The 20120-nt window shown below is 44.0% G+C and overlaps 1 protein-coding gene across 12 annotated transcripts in view; it reads right to left on the reverse strand.

Annotated features, from left to right (window-relative positions):
* robo1 (roundabout, axon guidance receptor, homolog 1 (Drosophila)) overlaps positions 1 to 20120 on the reverse strand; it is a 306786-nt gene that overhangs the window by 20097 nt on the left and 266569 nt on the right. For 10 of the 12 annotated variants that reach the window (XM_027280234.1, XM_010731939.3, XM_027280236.1 and 7 more), the window contains 13 exons: positions 16148 to 16268; positions 14741 to 14879; positions 14416 to 14543; positions 10108 to 10116; positions 9018 to 9142; positions 8732 to 8903; positions 6903 to 7108; positions 4943 to 5024; positions 4604 to 4772; positions 4342 to 4508; positions 4109 to 4230; positions 2143 to 2374; positions 1142 to 1263 (listed from right to left, as the gene is read on the reverse strand). In XM_027280234.1, coding sequence (XP_027136035.1) covers positions 1142 to 1263; positions 2143 to 2374; positions 4109 to 4230; positions 4342 to 4508; positions 4604 to 4772; positions 4943 to 5024; positions 6903 to 7108; positions 8732 to 8903; positions 9018 to 9142; positions 10108 to 10116; positions 14416 to 14543; positions 14741 to 14879; positions 16148 to 16268 — 1794 coding nt within the window. The remainder of the gene's footprint in view (positions 1 to 1141; positions 1264 to 2142; positions 2375 to 4108; positions 4231 to 4341; positions 4509 to 4603; positions 4773 to 4942; positions 5025 to 6902; positions 7109 to 8731; positions 8904 to 9017; positions 9143 to 10107; positions 10117 to 14415; positions 14544 to 14740; positions 14880 to 16147; positions 16269 to 20120) is intronic. The other 2 variants (XM_027280235.1, XM_019261847.2) reach the window with 1 other exon arrangement.

The raw sequence follows: 20120 nt of genomic DNA on the forward strand, positions 1-20120 counted from the left end.
CTTTACCCCCAGCCTCCACCCATCAGTAAACCAGGTCGGCATACACACTTCCTTGGGTGTGCGCTACACACACACACACACACACGTGTGCTCATGCGCGTATATTGCATTTCTGTGATGGAACTACAAAGCCCTGAAATTTTTCTGTGTATCTTAAAAATTGCGGTGAGTGGAAGCGCCGCTAGGGACCAGGCTCGGTAATGAGCAGGGAACGCTCTCGAGCTGGACTTAAAAACCATGAAATTACTCTAAAGCCTATCACCAGAAAACATTTACCTGGAAAATTAACAGTGGCTTAACTTTTTAGCGGCTCTGCCTCATCTCCTCCTCTACCACTAACCTATATTCCCTGTGACACACAAAAAGGCTTTCCAATTAAAAAAACAGGACTTCTGCAGCATAATGTATGAAACAGCGCTATCCGAAGTGGGGCCATTACAAAAAGAGCATACATTATCAAGTGAGGAGGAGGACTCAGAGAGCGCTGCTATAGCTTGAAGGATGCATTAGTGCAGTACCAGACCAAAGAAATGACTGTTATGAGTGTCCTTGGTCTGTCTGTAGCTTGTATAGTTGCACTCTATGACATTACCTGCCTCTGCAGAGATTTTCTACTCAGTTATATAATACCTACAGTATAGTTTTATGTGGACTGTACTTTTTTAAATGCTGAATTATTTTAATAAAAACATTGAACTATCTGTCAGAGAGAATGTTATGAAGGCAGAACATTTTATCTCCACTAAACACACAATGAACTCTATTCACCGTTTAAACGATTAAATCCACAGAAGCTGCTCCTCACTATTCACCTTTGGAGTGCCTTGAGACTTGTGAGTCTACCACCTATCCATGTCCACCAGATGGCACTGTTTCACAACAGTTTCCAGCAGCTCGCCTGCTTTTGACTCCTTCACTCTCCTGTCTGAGTCTCTCATCACAGAGGAGGAGCGCTGCCTGTACAAAGGTGTGCCTCAACCAGGAATTCATTACCTTTCCAATGTCTGTGAATTGTCTCGTTCTCTATTATCAGCTCTGTCTGCATGCCTGTTTGTGTCTCCTTTGTGTGTCTCTACAATAAGAGTCCCACTTTCTCAGACCTGACGTAGCTGCTGTTTTTTTTTTTGTTTTTTTTTGTTACCTTGTACTCCTGGACCACCCCATTCTGCTCCTCTTCTGGAGGGGGTTGCCAGGAGACCATGATGGCGGTCCCATTGTCCCCGCTCTCCGTCACTGTAACCTCACGAGGAGGGGCACTGGGGGCTGATGGGAGTAGACAAAAGATAAAAAAAAACACACCTTCATATATGAGATTTTTTTTTTTCATGACTGCATGCAGTATCTCTCGGTCTCCCCTCAGCCCATTTAGCGCCAGAATTCGCCCTTTATTGCTGCGTGAACCTGAAGCTGAGGCTGAGGTGAGAACAAAGGACTAATATTCAAAATTACGCTGCATTTATCTGAGTTTGCTGAATGCAAGTAAATTTGTGGGCAAATAAAACAAATAACTCTCTATTTAAAACAGACGGGGAGTCATGATGGTGCAGTGTGCACGCCAACCTGTGGTCCAGCAGTAATTAAACTGAAATAATTATGAAGGCGACATAAAAGACATAATCGCATTGTGTTTGAATGTATAAAAAGGAATTTTACTGCTCATGAGTGAGCAAACATTATGTTTAGAGCTACGAAAACAATTATCAACAAAATTGGGAACAAAGGAGAATCCAGCAGAAAAAGATCAAAACACTCCCACACACGCAACACACACGGACGCTCTCGGGTAAACACTCTTTCTCTTAAGTGTTCGCTACGGATTAAAATTTGCAGTTGGATTTCAACCAAACCTCATGAGACTGCCACAACCACACCCTATGAGAAATTAGTATAACACTTGCACTGGAGTGTTGTATATGTGTTCCATAGGGCCTTTTTAAAGAGCTGAACATGCACCGTAGCATGCTTGAATACACCACATTTGAACATAACATAATCCTGCCCTCGCTGCCTGCTGTGAACAGCTGTTGTATGCTCTCACACATGCAAGCTGTGCATATAAAAAGGTGTAAACATGAAAACATGCATGCCCACATGCAAGCACTAAATGCGCACACAGTCACACACATTCACATCGACCCCCACCTTCTTCCAGCGTCTTGCCAATTTTGACATCACTGTCGGTTCCCTGGAATTCATTGAAGAAGGGGCGGACTTTGAATTCATATGTGACTCCTTTTCGGAGCTGTGGCACAACAGCACTGTCCTCTCCAGGGGTGCGCACTTCGAACACAGCCCATTCGCTCCTCTGCTGCCCCTCCGGTGAAGGCCTGTACATCACTTTGAAGCCCTGGATGTACTGTGACTGCTGCTCCACCTAGTAATAGGCACGGGAACACAGACAAAGACGGTGTCATCTTGACTTGATTAGCTGCTTCACAGTTCACAGTGGAAAATGATACAGTAACGTAATAGATGAATGCATCAATGGACAGCGACGGATTCGTGCAACTGATACACCAGCCGCTGTGTGGAATGGGGTGCTAACTCATCACATCACCCCTCTGTTTATCCATCCACATCTACATCTCTTTTTGACTGTCTCTCTATGCGCCATTTGGAGCAGCAGCGATTTGTGCAAACCACAGTATGAGGTCATTGGCCAGAGGTTCCTCTAAGTCTGGAGCTGGTTAAATAGGGCCCAGGCTCCCAGAACAGCCTGTCTCATCCTGTCCTGTTCTCCAGTGTACCGACTAACTGCTGAAGTCAAGGGAGAGGGAGAAAAGTGCATCTTTATACAGAACACAACAAATAAAACAGCATCTGATGCAGCTACATTAGGAGAATAAATATAATTGGAAGAGATTTGTTAGCTAGTTTAATCTAGGAATAATTAATGTTGTTGTTGTGATCCTGCATGTTTGGAGAAAGGAATAAGTGCTAACCAATATGCTAATATCCCTACAAGTCCCTGTGGAAGCCAAGCAGCACTGGCTTGTAAAGATTTTAGTGATTTCTTTATCCCTCTCCTGTAAAATATGCTGCCGGCTCAGGTGGTCTTCATTAGCCTGAAAACTGTGCGACCATTTACCGCAACACAAAAGAAAAATGTAAAACCAAGAGACTCCACATTGGGAATAGATTGAACCCCACAAAACAAGGAAACCGTGGCGCTTAACTACAATGTCGGCCTCCCTCAGGTCGTGTGTTTTTCTGGAACATTCCAAGGAGCCGGAGTAACTGGGCAGTAATGTTTTAAATCAGTCTTGACATGTCAGTATCCTTTTCACGTTTCCTCAGTCCCATTCATCACTCACTATGGCACTTCATAATACCTGGGAATGCGGGGGTGGCCTTATGTCAAAAGGCAAATCAGGGTCTGTTCTTACCCTTCACTAATCCTTCCCATGGACTAATATCTACTTTGTAAGGTGGACAGCCATAATGTATAGTTGCTTTGTCTCATAGTCTAAAAAAAAAAAAGATCCATTGACCAGATCAGTTGCAGGTGAACATTAGTACTTCATTTTCAGCTTGTACCCGAAAGAAAAACCACCATAATCTCCCAGTTCTACTTCTTCCTCTCCCACCTATCCGCTTTAACATCTGTAAGCCATTTCCACTTAAGAGCATGAGTTGGCCGCCTCTTCCTTCTCACTTGTATTATTTTAACAGCCGTCAAGTGTTTTCAATCTGAGAGGGCACAGACTGGCACGCCACACACTGCTATATGGTACTACATTGCTAGCAGAAGGCTGGGCTCTGTAGTCTCGCTTTTGGGCGGTTTAGGGGTCCACTGTGGTCAGAGCTGCAAATTTTTTGGTCTCTGGCCAGTCGACCAGTTCAGACTCATGCCAGATGGACACAAAGAACACTTGGACTGTGTTCCAGGCTGCTCTCAGCAGTGTCCTTCCACTGTAGGGTGCTAGGACGTTAACACATTAGCTCAGCTGAGTGGCCTGACAAATTGACCGTAGCCATATCACTAAACTAACCTTGGAGCTTTGGTGGCCAGCTGTGCCAGTGATCCATACGGCAATATGGAGCTGCCTGCAGCGGCCTTAAAAAAAAGAAGTGACAACAGTGCATCCATGGATAAAATGATACTCACTGTCCACTGCACCCTGACAGACGAGGAGGAGAGAATGGTGGGGTTGTGCAGGTGGATGACCACTTCTCCCAACTCCCTCTGGATCTGACGATGGTCCACACCCTGACTGGTGGGGGGGATATCTGTGTGCAGAAGCACAGACATAAAAAATGAATGATCTTGCCTTAAACTACAGAAAAAAACACAGCAAACACAGTATATCAAATTACTAACAGTAAGAAGGCACTTCTCACCTTGTGTTTTCACAGCATCAGTGATAGGACTGGGATCACTCAGCCCGTAGGCATTGGCTGCCCGTACTAAGAAGAGGTAGACTGCGCTGGGCTTCAAGCCCTTCAGTACAAATGACTCAGTTTTCACATGCTCTGCCAAGGTCTGCCAGCTGCTCCCTGATGCATGACTGTGGACAAACAACAGAGAGAATTAAGGTTTTAAAGGTTTTGTTAGGGCCATGCATGTATTTTGTTTATCGATCGGCGAGCTGATTAGTTTTACCTGAAGGCCTCTATTATATAGGAGGTTGGTGTGGCTCCAGCATTAAGATTAGGTTTCCAGGAGAGGGTGACGGAGGTGCGGGTAACGTCAGTGACCTCAGGTTTGGAAGGGGCACTGGGGATCAGGTTTGGGTCAGTGGGTCTGTTTGGCTGGACTGGAACTCCAAACTCTTAATGAAGAACAGAAAGAAGGAAAGAAACAAGAAAGATTGTAGTTTATTGCTATTTCCAAGCAAAGGCATGCAAAACTTCGCCAACACTCCAAATTACATCTCTAATTTGACTTGTTCTTTCCCTAAGTAGAATAAGAATATTAAAAATGCTATAAGGTTAGGCTTACCATGGACTTCTAAATAGGCTTTCCATGAGGCCTCTCCGCTGGGTGTGGACGCAATACAGGTGTAGGTGCCAGTGTCACCAAGCTGCAGGTGAAGAGGTGAAGATAATTTGGTTAAATGTTATTTTTTTAAAGCTGTTCCACGGTTTCCTGAGCTGGTAGTTGTCTCTTTCCCTCTTGTTATCTCTCCCCCACCATCATTGCTCTGCTTATTGACATTCTGCAAGAGTCTGCAGCAGGCAGCTGTCATTGGCCGATAATCTCAATATCATCTCTTTAATAGCAGAAACTGACGGGAGAAAGCAGCTGGAAAGGCCAAGTGGCAGACCATCCCTAGTCAAATGGAAAAGATTTTCACAGGATCATTGACTAATTGGACACCTTTTTTTTCCTCTGTTTACCATCCCCCTGAGTACCAAACACAAGTGTTCTGTGCAACAGATGTGGTGATAGAGACGTATGGCTGAACCTCAATTTCTTGAGAAATCACAGTTTACATTGTTGAGCAACAGTGTAGTAATCTGCAGTTTTGTTACATTTTAGTTCAGGAAATACACAACACCAGAAAGTACTTAGAGAGCTCATACCTCTCTTGCAACCAAGGCTCAAGTTTGTTGTTTTAATAATGGAAAATCTGCTTTAGATCTGGGTCTGGATCTAAATACACATATAGTGGAGTTAGACAATCGTGTGGTACGTGTGCCAGATTTTTTTCAGTCAAAGTGCAGTAGTTCATGAGAAAGTAGAGCTGGAAAAAAGCCCTTTCTCTTACAAAATTCTTGGATCGACACCTGGCTTTTGAATCCAGACCTGAAACAAATCTTTTCTTGGCTGATGGCCTGCATTTCTGCCAAATTTAATTGAAATAGGTTGACAAGTTTTTAAGATATTCTGCTAGTTAACAAGCTAATAAACAAAACACAAAACATAACCCTGTTGGCAGAGGTATGACACATATTTTCACACTGCTGCATTTTTAAACATGTCTGTTCTGTCAACTGCAGTCAAAGTCTGTGTGTAAGACAAATAATTCTGTTTTGGTTTGTTGGTGATGCATAGTGCGCTGAGGGCTACTGTGCTGGCGTGTAAGCAAAATGTAGAGAAACAGAAAGATAAATTGTTTGAATAGCTGAATGTGACCCTCAAGGTACGTATTTATTTATCTGGCAGGTAAGAAAATGTATTCAAATAACAACACTCACGCGACCACATTAATAAAATGAATTACCTCACGCATCAAAAACATCTTCATTAAAATATTGTCAGGGAGAAATGACAAGTTCATTAATGTAAGGCGCCCGCGGAGTTTACTTGGCTACAGCAGGAGAGTGGTTCAGGCGCATCGCCTCCTGCCTGCCTCGCACCGGCGGCCCAGTCACACTGCAATCTTGTCACCACAAGACATGCCAGCATTCATCAGAACACCGCAAACTGACGCGAACTCTGACCCTGTGACGCCTCCGTCTGGAAGACACGTCAGCACCCCCTACTTGTGTAAGTGAGTGTGTTCTGCATCACACAGCTTGCCATCACACGCACACACACACACACACACATACATGCTCACACATGAAATTACACACAAAACCCACTGTGCTTGCTGATTGACAGGAACTACAGACTGTTCGACTTCACAGACTCCATTTCAAACCCGCGACAACTAACTGACAGCCCACTGAGGGCTGGTTGCTGGCAGGGAACACATGCTTTATTTACCAACCAGCGGGGGTTTGCCCGGCACATTATGGATGTGATTTGGCCAACTTTGAAGTTTATTTGAATGGATTTCTACATTAAAGAATAGAAAATCTTGATTATAAATGTAATTATATTTCTATATAAACATAAATATAAATGACAGGCAAGTTTATACTTTCATAATCAAATTACTGCTTTTACGTTTACTTTTCTTGATGTTGTAAAGGGATCTGAGCCTGTTTGTACATGAGTGCAGGTGTCTTACCTTTGCATAGCGTATCTGCAATGCGCCCGTGTCCAGCTGTTTGACCCTGGAATCATGTGTGGACACTAGCACACCATCCTTCCTCCACAGGATGGTGGGGGCGGGGTTTCCTGATGCCACGCAGTTGAGGACCACCGTGCCATCCACCGCTACCGTCTGATTGGTCGGGCCCTGTCGGATAACTGGTGGCGGGCGGTCTGACACAACTGTGGAAGGAGCAGAACGGGCAATTATGTGCAAGAGGTGGAGGGAGAGAAACTGTGAAGGTGTTCATGTGTCAATTACGTCCAGCTTGTGTGAGGAAAACACACAAATAGCAGGAGGATTGTGAGCATCTGACAAACAGTGTGCAGCAATGTAAGCATGTAAAACCTGCAAGGGTAGTGGGAGAGGAATTAAATCCAATTTCAAGAACTGGAAACAATTTTCTAATCACTCAGCAGCAGGAGTCGAACTTAGCCAAATAAAAGCAGTGTAATTAAAATGAAACGGCCTCAGATACTTCAGTGTTCTCGCTGCAGCTCTACCAGACGCCTGGCACTACCCAAACGAACGCTCGCGGCCAACAGTCCCTGAGCCCATCCCCCCAACCATAAACCCCGGAACAAGGGAGAAAACGCTTACAAAAACATCTAGCCAGAACAGACAATGTTATTAGCATGAGGGCGTTTAAACTCCTCCCTGCCTCGTAGCCTGTGAACCCTCGGTGTTCAACCAGGAGACACAAACAACAAAGACAAAGAGAGAGAGAGCATGTGACAGAGAGAGAAAGGCCGTAATGCAGAGAAAAGAGGGAAAGTAATGTAAGAGAGACTTTAATTACATGCACCCGATCATTTTTCCATTTTTATTTTGTCTCTACTGTGTAATTCATCATGTTCCTGCTTTAGGTTTGCTGCCTCCGTCTGACTATTATTATCATTAATCGCACTATTGATGACCATTGCTGTCAGCCTCCCTGATTTACTAGCAAGTTACATTCAGTAAGGAGCAATCAAATTAATACCTAACACACTGTAAAGGCAACACATAATGATGTATGTATGTGTCCAGAGATCCTCAGAACCATGCTGCGGTGTAATCTCTGGGCCGCTTTGTATTTGCTTTTGTGCCGGGGATGGTGCAATTACTAAAACATTGTCAGTATGACCTGTAATTACCAGATCTGCCTGCGGAGAAGTGGTGGCCTCAGAGCGGCCTGCTCACTTTAATAACTGTTATTATTATCCAGAGAGCATGACAGAATGAGAGAGAGAAGAGGAGAGAGAGATATGGAGCATACCATTGTAGGCCTGAAATGAAGAAGGACATTTGGTAAATGAAGGGATGAATCTAGGTGTGTCGTAGACAAAATAATAGTTGTCCAGATCTCTGTGGGAATGGTGGAAATGAAGCCAAGGTTAGTCCACCAGGCTGTCAGGGATTGGCTAGCGGAGTAATTAGAGGACCCAATCCAGACCTCACCACACAGCCACTGTCTTCCAACGGTAGACAGCAGCAAGCCAGCCATGGAATACCAAAGGAGACATTAGCCAGTGTGAAACCAGCAAAGCCAAATACTGAGCCACGGTCTGGGTGCACAGGCACCAGAGAGTCTCTACCTCTGACAGGAACACACTGAACAGGCCAGACCAAACCTCATAAACCTCAATTTGGATATTAATACGCACTACAGCACCACCACAGCATTTCAGATGAACAGCATTATCCCCATGAGCCAAAGATTATCTGAAATGCCAATATTTATCCACTCCAGTTTTCTTCCAGTGTTCCTCTAATTCCCATCTCAGGCTGTATGCAGAATCTGTGTTTACAGGAAGGCTGCCTACCATCAGTGACCTCTAACAGAGCCTTGGTGATGACACTGCCAGCAATGTTGAGGGCCTGGCAGCTGTAGTATCCCATATCCAAGCGTTCAGCATCGGTGATGGTCAGATCCCCAGTTTGAGACACGGAAAATCGGCTGGAGGGTTGAGGAGGTTGGTAGGAGAAGAGCAGATTCTGTGGCGGATAAGAACAGATCACATACGGTCAGACTTTTATTAAGAGCTGTTTGGGTAGAATTTAATTGGATAGGCATTTATGAGAACCTTTATCATAGTTCAATTTGTTTACCTGACTGCCTTCCCGCTGCCAGAAAATGGCTGGCTGTGGGTTTCCAGTAGCCTCGCACTGGAAGGTGACAGTTCTGCCAACCCCAACCACCTGGTTCCTTGGTCTCACCACGAATGCTGGGGGCACTGGAGGGCAACAATGATAATGTTTATCCATTGAATAGACAAGCAGAGCATAGTATCAGTTACAGTTATCATAAAGTCACAGTTACATGTGGTCTGAGTCATTTAAATGAAAGACAAAAGAAATTTTACTGCAGCTGTCATGACTGTATTCAAATCTGTCCATGCTGGCTCTCTTTCCAAACTCTGCATAGTGTGTGCACAGCAGATTAAGATCATATTCAATATGCAGGCATATTAAAAATATAATGAATGTAAAAAAAAACAAAAAAAACAAGCGTTGCTCCCATGCCACCTCATTTGCATGGGCAAGGGCATGGACCATTAAAATTTACATGGAAATGGGGAATAAATTTGAGCCATCTGTCCATGCTGACACCCTCCAATAACGCAAGCCTCAACCAGGATGCAGTATCCATGCATCTTAATGACAAATTTCATCTCAGACTAAGTGCGGTGTCGTAGCCCAATGTCATCCACGCGGCTCTACAGTGACACCGGGCCTTGCAGGACTAATAGGCCATCTCTGTGAGGAGACACACCCTGAATGCAGAGGTCCAGGGGAGGGCCAGCTTACACCTTTATTTTAAAAAGGGCTCTAGATTTGTCCTCAAACATCATAAATCTGCTAACATTTGAATTCTTTTATACAGGGCCTGTGTTGTACATAAAGTGAAGCAATCTGAATCTGAAATACTGGCATAATCTGTCCATGAATAAGATGGGGGTGTTTGGTAATGCATAAAAGGAGCAAATAAAAGAATGAAATGATGTGGCTTTACCTTGGAGGCCCAAGCTGAGCATATTTTTACCCATTAATGTCCTTTTGTCACTGTTGCCCATGACAACAGAAACATGAGTGCTGATTGGAGGGTGGAGAAGTGATGGGAGGAGGATGGAGGGGGGTTGTGACAGCTTCCTGTCTCTGTCAGGACGGTGAATAGGTGACGGGTGACATTTCAACTTACCAGACACGACTAAAAAGGAAACAAAAACACAACAACAAAAAAACCCAAAGATGAATAAATAAATAATAAACAGCATGACATAAAGAGGAGAGATAAGGAAAATAACAATGTAATGTCCATGGGTACAAGTAATCAGGTTATTATTATTCTATGAATAAAAGACATGTCATATTTCACCCTCACCGCAAACCCCATGGACCAGATGATACACGCAGCAAAGAATAATTACCATGAGTGATCAGGAATGCATTAAAATAGACACACACAAGGAAATACTAAAAAAACATCTGATTCAACATTCTTAGTCTCAGGACATGCTCAAGGACAGGAAAAATGCCAGATTAAGTAAAACAAAATGATGCACACAGAGAATACCATGAAACACTAGATGAAAGATGGTTTATGCTTAGCAACATTATGTTCTGTTTGTTGTCTTCCTCTCTTTGCAGGTGTTGTGTGAAGGTGAACTTCCTTGTAGCCTTAATGAGGTTTAGAGCACCCCGAGGAGCAGCGAGATCAGGGTCCTTCAAACGCAGCCTTGCAAATGTAAGCCCGATTCATAAAACCACAGGGTGAATGTTAACTGTCGGTCTTTGGCAATAAATCTCCACCGGCCAATCACTCACCTTATCTAATCTGTCTGCTTCAACGGCTCCCACGGAAACATAAACGCTGTCAGTCAGAGTAATGACCCACCCCTCCCTCCTCCCCCCACTGGCCTTTAAAATGCAGATAAGACTTGCATCAAACACTCCCAGAAGAAGATGCTCACAGCTATCCATGTGTGAGAGGCTCTAGATACACACAATCATGAGAACGTACACACCAGCAAACACACAACCCCCCTAAAACACCTACACACAAGCAGTCATGTGTGTCTGAGCCTTTAATTAGGTAACCCTACCTCCACCATGCTGCTGTGATCACAGTTGTGGACCTGGAGGGAGAGGTGAGCCTTGAATATGACCGGGCTACTTTGTTGTGGGCTTTTCGGCTAGCTCGCAGCACAGAGGGGACTCTCTATCAATAAACTGATCAGAGCGGGAGAGGGAAACACACTGAGCATTGTGGCCGCCAGCCCGATAGGAGGCAGGCTACGTACCAAAGACCACAGCAGAGATATTAATGGGGATTTGAGCAGCACTGCTGTTCTCTGGGCCGAACATCAACACAAGAGCAGGACTGCATGCAGAGGATTTAGCATGATTAATAGTAGCTCCCATTGGGAGGTCTGTAGCATGCTTTAAATATCCTGTCCTGTCCTGTCTCTGAGATTTCTTGTACTGTACATCAGCTGAAACGCTGTTCTCACAACTTTGTGTGATATATACATAAGCGACGAGGGTCTATTTAATGGTTAAGATAAATGAAATGCAGAGATATGGAGATAAAGTGACACAAAGCATCAGTTCTACATGAGACACCCAACCAGGTTTTGGTATCTATCATCACTGTAACAGCACACAGGCTGTTGACAAGAAAGTTCCTCTTATTCACTCTCTTTTGGCACCAGTTCCAAGTCTCCTTCCAGACCCTTTACATGGGTTATTAGCAACACTGCTCTGGGGACTACCATTCCATTCAAGACCTTTCTATACATAAATCACGGCTAACAGCAAACTTAACCAGCTGAGAAAAAATAACACGTTGATTTTCTGAATTCTGTCCAACACAGTCTGAAACAATGTACTTACGTTCCTAAGGCGGTGTTTAAGTTAAATGAACAAAATACAGTCTAAACATTATCTAACCGCACCAGACCAGATCAAAACGCCTTTGTGTGACTTTTAACTCTTTAAAAACAAACACTCTCACATGCACCCTGCACAGACTTTATGGCTGAACATCTCACTACTACATTCTCATGTGGCTTAGATTAATGATTTTACAATGAAACTATAAATATAGCTAGTGACTTAGCCAATTATGCGTTTCTTCGCATCAATCAATTGGATATGTTACTTGACATATTTATAAGTCCAAAGGACGTGTAGTCGACTGACAAACGCTTGTGTAAGACAATAATTCACTGATTAAGTTAGTAACGAGAGCAGAGCACGTTGAAAGAAAAATAGCCCGAGGCACGGCGTCCACAATGGCGACATTGTTCACTGACAGTCTGACCACGGAAGGTGTGAAAATCCCCCTCTGGTGCACACAGAGCTGGATTCTTCTCTTAAACTGCCCAGCCCTGAAAAGGGGACTTTCTTTGTAGGATAATATCTTCAATATGTTTTTTTTTTTTATTATTTAATTCACATATACCATATTTCGTTGATAAGCAAATTGCATAATGACACTCCATGGAAAGACTTTTATATTGAACTGGTTTTTAAAAAGATCCAATTTAATTCTGCTGGTTTTATAGTCCATTTACTCATTAAAGCAGGTTTAGCAGAAAACCTGGGTTCAAAGAATATTTACATTAATTCCACTTCAGCTTTAAATATCGGATTACCCATTTTGTGGTGTACTTCTCTCTGCCAACGGCTCACTACCTCTGAAATTATTTTATTCAGCTGCTCAGTTATTCTTATGCAGCGGCTCGGCAATCTTGCCATACTTTAACTCTTGATGTAAGGCGACAGCATCGCCCGCTAAACCCACAGACTAAACTCCTGCCCCCCACATCACTGTTGTCTTCACTACTACAGCGACATCTCACTACCTATACATCGTTTCTGCTACTTTGGCCTGTTTAGACCTGCAATTACTCGGCTTTTCTTTCCTTTTCTATGCCCGCATCTGTAATTAGAAGCATGTCATTTCCGGGCGTGGGACTGTGGCCTGCTTGTCTTTAATTAGCTGGACTACTCAGTGCCCACAGCCTCCCTGGCCTCCTCATGTCCTGGTCTGGATGAAACTCAGGGATCTGAAGAATATGGAAATGTTTCTAGGAACTCTGAAAGCTCAGAGGTTCAGGCATCAGTCTGATATAACCATGAGAGTAGAACAAGAATTCCTATGATTTTTTGTTGTGCTTTTCACCTGATGAATTTTTCTCCCTAAATCTATGGCTGGGTCTCATCTTTACTGATATATAATCAATTCTACTTTGGTTTTCATGCCTTTCTAACTCTTTTAACATGGGGTGGTGAAATAATTATGTATGAATAAAGGGTAAGGACATTGCTTCTGGATGGATGCAAAAGGGAATTGGCCCGAGGTTAAGACATTTTATTTCCACCGAGGACAAGGGCGATTTTAGCATTTCAAATGTGTCTAAGCCTGGTGAACGGCTTATTGAACCAGTGCATCAATGATGTTCCCTCTCATTAACCAAGCTTTCATCAGTGAGCGTGAAAGAGTGAAAAAAGGCAATAAGAGTTGTAGATATATTGATGGGTGTATTGGCAGGTGCGCCTAATCTTGCTCTTCAAACCAATCCAACCCTTGTTGTCTTGGGGAGAAAATCAAGCAATTATTGCAAAGGGTAGCCATGTGAAGATGAATTATCTGTGTTTGCGGGTGGGGGTTGGCAGAGGAATAAAATTGCCTTGTCGCTTTATATCTGTGCAGCGCTGACTGCTGGGAGTGACATTAATATGACTGACCTCACCACAGAAACCTCTCCCCCTCTATCCTCTTCACCACAGCCCCAATTCCCAACCGTTCTGCATCAGTGGTGAGCCGCCACCAAGACCAACATACTCACTGTCCCTCCACCCAATCCCCATCTGCCATGCGTTAAGCCTCCTCCTCCTTCCCTCCTGCCTTGTCTCACCCGACTCCCAACATTCCCATTAGTTTGCCGTTAAATGGCCCCTGTGTTCCTCTGATTCTCAGGAGGGTTTGGGGGTGATCCCAGCCCCCAGCCCCCTTGAATGGTTTCTTTCTGAATGTTCACTCTGTGTGACCGGCTGCTTTATATTCCGACTGTGTTAATAAGTCGTCCAATGGAGAGGGCCACAGGAGACGCGTAGATATTCCATAAGTTCAAAAAATAGTACTGTATGTCTTAAAACATGAAGAAAGACAGGCCTCCAGAGAAATGCCACTTGTATAGGGCAAATGAAATCGATTGCTGCTCAGCTCCCATGTGCACAACTCTACAGCAGTTATGGATTTTTGCGTTTCTTTTTATTAGAAATCAATCAGCTAATTGAGAGAGAATAGTTGAAAGTGATGACCGTGTAGCACTAAAGCTGAAGGCTATTATTGCTATGTGGCTCGGCTAAATTGCAATTGAATCAAGCTGCCCAAACCCAAAGTGAAAAAATAAATTTAAATTTAGAATAGCTGTCCGAGGGGCTGTAAAGAAAATATTTGGCTGGAAGTAAACAGACTTGTCACAGTATTCTGTCTTACCGTGGACGGTGAGCGTGGCCGATGCCTCCGCCTTGCCCACCATGTTCTCTGCGACGCAGGTGTAGGAGCCTACATCGGCTGATGTCAGACGACGGATCTTCAGGGTGTGGTCCTCGCGAATTTCATATCTGGATTAAAAAGGGGTGTTCATGTATCAACTGTTGTCAAACACACAAAAACTTGTCTGTATACACAGACTCACTCTGTGCAACATGTGTCAGCCGGCGACACACACAAAAGCAAGCAGAGGATCAAACAAAGACAGCGAGGAGGGTGAGGGAGGAAGGTATTGTGTGATGAAAGGCGACCAGTCGGTGAGTCATACCTTCCTTTGGGCAGATCACCATCATCTTTCCTCCAGCGCACGGTGGGAACTGGGTCGCCACGGGCCTCACACCTGAACTCCACGCTTTGGTCCACTAACACCACCTGGCTGCCTGGGCGACGCACAAAGCTGGGACGCTCTGCGGAGATTGAAACCACACACAAATTAAAAATCACAGCACAGAACAGTGCTGGACTAATGATTTAATGATCATTTTGTTGCTTTGATTCCCTCAATTATTCTTGGTTTGGTTCCTTTACAGTCAGGAACAGAGTTAAGGTTGATATTAAATTGACAATTGAATGAGACCCAGTGGAAAAAGCCATCGTGGAGATAAACCTAATTGAAATAATTTAGTTTTAGATCCTCTTAGGTGTCCTGGAATGTAAAATAAGGAAATAACATCAATTAATCTAACTGGGTTTGCCTACAGAGACTCAACAAGATGTAGTAATCGCCAATTTATGGTTAATGAAACACATAAAATGAGACAAAAAGAGGGTCTAGACTAGAGAGTACAGATGAGTCACAAAGACAGGAATTATTTTGTCATACAGTATATGGTTTTAATTACACACGACAAGCCAGTAAATTTATTGAAGTCAGGGCACTGAACAAGACCTCACACAGAAATTCTAACCCTTCCTGTCATCTTGTTATCCCCATGACCCTGAAGTCCAGCTGATTCTCTCTGGTCACCAAATCCCAACAGGACAGGGTCACCACAACACGCCCAATGTTTATGTTTTAGATTTTCTATGGCAAAAATAATGTGAATGCATTGAAATGTACTGAACACATTCCATCAGACAATGTCACAAAAATCAACCAGGCTGGTTGATGATTAACCCGAGTTTCCCGGTTATGATACTCACTCAGATGGACAAACAAAAGCTGGGAGCTGGCCTCTTTTAAGCCTTGAACAATTTATTTCAGTATAATTATTTTTTTATCTTTACAAAACCAGCTTGGTTGTTGTTCTGTCTGACAGATTATAAGAGGATATTCTCTGAAGAGAAGAGGTGGAGGAAGTGTAAAAGCTGGCGATAAAATCAAGAGTCTGGACATGCTCTCTGCTTGGGACACAGGAGAGTTTCGGAGTCAGAGGTCACTCGTGGTGAAATAGGGTGCAGCTGGTCATAGGAGAGAAGCTGCTGGGGCCGGTGTGGGATTCATAGTTAATGTGACATTGGAGGTCATCTCACAGTCTATCTGATAAAGGTCACTGACACCATTTAGTTCCCTGGGAGATAGACAATCAAAGCTTAACATCTGGATTCTGTTTCTCACTGCAGACAAACAGAAAAACACGTGTGTGTGTGTCAATGTTTATGCGAATGTTTGTGGGTTGTATGTAGACAGAGAGTGAATCAAACAACAGATTGAGGGAAAAAAAAGGTTAATTACCAAGCACTGTAAGTTCAGCTATTTCACTTTCACGTTCTCCAACCATGTTTGTGCCGACGCACACGTACTTCCCAGCATCAGTCTTCCGGGCATTTGTGATCATCAGCTTTCCTCCGCGTATCTGAGGGAATAGAAGAGGAGGAGGAGGTGAGAGGCTGAACACGGAGAGGAAAAACAACATTGGAGTCTGAGAGACACTTGGGGGCTGTGGTTGACACAGCGAAAACAGAAAACAGCATGGCTCAACCATTACTAAACATTTCCTGATTGCATTTAGGAATGCCTGTGAGCATGCACTTACTGTACCAAAAAAGCCATTACAACACCATGATGAAATGTTCTCACAAGCTCACAATGGCTCTGTGCTAGAGAGTGTTTTTTATTGGGGCGTTTTTCTCCACCTCTCTCCCTCTCATTTTTTGCTGTTCCCACTCAGCTTCCACTTGAAGTCTAAATCACTATCGGTCTGCCTCTTCCTCCTCAGGGTAAGCTGAGCCAAAGAACACTTTCCCAATCCAACACAACCGCAGGTCCCTGAGGGAACACCTGAGGCACTTCAGGACTGCGAGCACTTTTCCAGTCGCCACAAAGAGCTTCAGGACAGTTTCAACCATTATTGTAGGGCATGTTTTAAAGAATAGGCTCCTTGGCTCTTTTTTTTTTTTCTCCTGTGTGTGCATACAAGTACAAGTGAGAGCAAGCGAACATACATTCAGGCGCACACACCCAGCAGTGAATGTGTGTTTGTCCAGGTGAATGTCATGTCTGTTATTTCCCAGGGCTTTGATTACAGGCCAGAGGAGGTGCTTTGTTCTCAGGCAGTCAGAAAGGCAGCCCCAGCCCCAGCACAGGCCCCTCAGCCCTTCTCTCAGCTCACAACCATGCCAGTCAGCACAGAGACAGACAATAGCATGGTGCACCAGTGATCTCTGTGTCTTGATGGGGCTTAAGGTTTTAAATGCACACATCAGCCTGCAAAACCAGGACCACCTCCTGCAAGCATGTAATCGATACCCTCATTAGAGAACCACTGACAGGGAACTTGACACACAATATTGCAGAAATCCACTTTCCCCGTCACAGCCATGTTCAAACTTAAGCTCTCCAACGTGTGTGTTCACATGCAAGCTATGATATGTCTTATTCTACATTAGTGTACTTCAAGTACCAGACAGGCAAATTTTCATCACCAGCGAATGAATTTAAAGGCACACAGGAGAAGTAGAATATAATGGACATAACTGTGTTGTCTTTGGTGTTTAATCATCTGGGAATATGAATCAAGTCTTTCATATCTGCTGGTATATTTTCAGAGTTTACGCCATGTTGAATCGCTATTGTTTTTTGTTTTTTTTGCATTTTTGTGTGTTTTGTAGCCACTGTAGTTTCTCCTGCACTCTCGGAAGGAGAGGTGAAGGGGTTGTAATCAGCTACTACGCCGCAAGATGCCGCTAAATCCTCCACGTGTGTATATAGATTTTAGTTTTTATGAAACCAAGCCAGCAAAATCTAAAAATCATGAGGGACAACTTTGCAACCGGATACATTCTTCTGGTTGTGAGGCATTCCTCCGCCCTTCACCCCTGTTTAATATTCATGGTTTTAAAAGCAGTAGGCAGAGGAACTTGAAGAGGCTGCGGAAGGGCTGGCTTATTTAGGGCACCCCGTGGTGCTGGAGGGGTTTGAAGTATCATTATGTTACTGTTTGTTTGAGGAAAGGCTTAACAGCTAAAACACTGTGACACTCACAAAGGCCCAAGGTCAGGGCAGACCATACAGCCGAGAAAGAGGGGGGGTGTACTGTTGGGTCCACAGGGCTTTGACATGAGGATCCACTTAAGGCTCCCTGTCCACTCTATCCATATTCTTACCTCTGTGTGTCTGTGGCAGTTTCCCATTCTCCACAGGCATATTTGGAGTGCCAGAGCAGCAGGGACTCTGAGAGCTGACTAAAGTAAATGAATGCAGTGACGGCCCTCTTTTTCTCTGCATGCATATCCTCTCCACACAACACAGCGAAGCACACAGGCTGCTGAAAGCCCCAACAATCTGACCATTATCCCTGCATTACAGGGAGATGGCTCTATCCTGTTGCCTTTTGTCTCATGTCATTTGGCAGCGCTGATAATGAAAAAGCCTCTATTCAGCATGCACTCTGCTAGTATTCACAGCAGTTCATTTTTCCAGACTGATAATTAGCCACAACTATTCCACAAAAGGAGGAGACAATGTGCTGCATTTTGGCCATGTATGATGTTGCCGACAGACTCTTTCTCTCAGCAGACAATGGTCTGGGGTTTAAATACTGGCATTTTTCCTGTTTCTGTTTATCCTTTGCTCATTGTTCCTGAAAGACCTGTTTGACAAAGTTTGAGAGGAATGTGGCCAGCTGCTGTTAGTGGCATAGCAGCATTACAGGGTAATAGACCAAGCTCACTTTTTATGGCTCAGTGGGAAAACTTTTCACAACCGCCCCACATGAAGTCATGAATATATGCGAGATGGCACACAGCATGTCATTGGTGTTTACACACAGCTGACTAAAATAGACAGAAAAAACAGAAGGCTTCCTTCTGATGTGTCTGGCTCTCTCTGAAGTCCGTTTTATGCTGCGGCGACCAAAGCCAATGCAACCCATCCCAGTAAAGTGCAGTGCAGAGAGAAAATCCCCACTGCAGGTGGTTTGGGACCTTGCTCTCTGATCACCAGTGATCACCAAGGAGACTGCACGTTCCAGCATGTCGCAGGGTAGGGAGGAATGGACTGAACCAAACACAACAATTCAAAGGGGGCCCTTTGACGAGCTCAGCTGTTCATCACATTATAAAGATTCCACCCTCTGCTTCTCTTTCTACAGTCCAATATTCACTCATACCAAATCTATTACAGTGTAAACAAACTCTGGACATAGCCCCATGACTTTCCTATTTCGAATAGAACTTGATCTGTTAACATGGGCGTCCTCGGGACACCGTCCAGACTGCAGTCTGTCACCACTGTTGATTACACATACTTACTGCTACTTTAAAAGTGGTGTTTTGGGAATGCTCAGTCTGTGAGGTTTTGTGCTTGACAGGAAGTTTACAGTGAGCGACACCATCTGGTCCACGTTGCGCCGTTAAATCTACCAGACCCTGTTTTCAGTTCCACATAAGGCCCAAGCACTGCTGCGGGCGACACAGAGACACAACTCTGGGTTCTCACAGTGTTTACTCGCAGGATTTCATCCATCATCGCACAAAATCACATCAAAATCACACAAGAATAAATCCTCGCTTCCACTATGCGGGGGATAGGATGGATGTTGTTGCAGAAATTATGTATAAACAAACTGAAATAGTGTGCGTGTGTGCGCTGTATTAAGTGGGGCTAAAATATAATTATGGGAAAGGCCATGTGTACGAGAGCCATGCATAACAATGAGTTGAAACAGGGATGCTTTGTCCTCAAAGTACCTCACATTTAACACTGAACTGTTAGCAACATCGGGTGGTTTGCTGTTAGGTGATAAATAAATGATAAAATGCATGTTTTTTACATAACATAAACTGTATTTAATGTCAGTTGAGGAAAAACAGGATGTTGCATATCGCCTAAAATGTCATCCCCTGTTCAACAGTGAGCATGAATAGGTCGTAAGAGGTACACACGGTAAACACACAATACAAATCCGATGAAATGAGTAGAAACCAGAGACAGACGGTAAATTCAAAGGCCAAAAGAGTTCACTATGCCGCGGGGAGGTTTTGTGTTTATCAGCAACGTCTGACTTACTGTAACTCACGGACAGATATGATTTGATTCTCCTTAAACTATATTATGTGCCTGTTTCTTTCAATTATGCTGGTCAGTGGCCAGGCACGGATTCTTAATCTTGTGCCTGTGGATCTCAAAAAAGATAGAGAGGAAGAAAACTTGTTCTGTTTAGAAGTTTGAATTGTGAACAGGGCTCTCTGTGTCCAACTTCAACTGG

This window comes from Larimichthys crocea, chromosome VII (genome assembly GCF_000972845.2).
Source record: "Larimichthys crocea isolate SSNF chromosome VII, L_crocea_2.0, whole genome shotgun sequence".
NCBI lineage: Eukaryota > Metazoa > Chordata > Actinopteri > Sciaenidae > Larimichthys > Larimichthys crocea.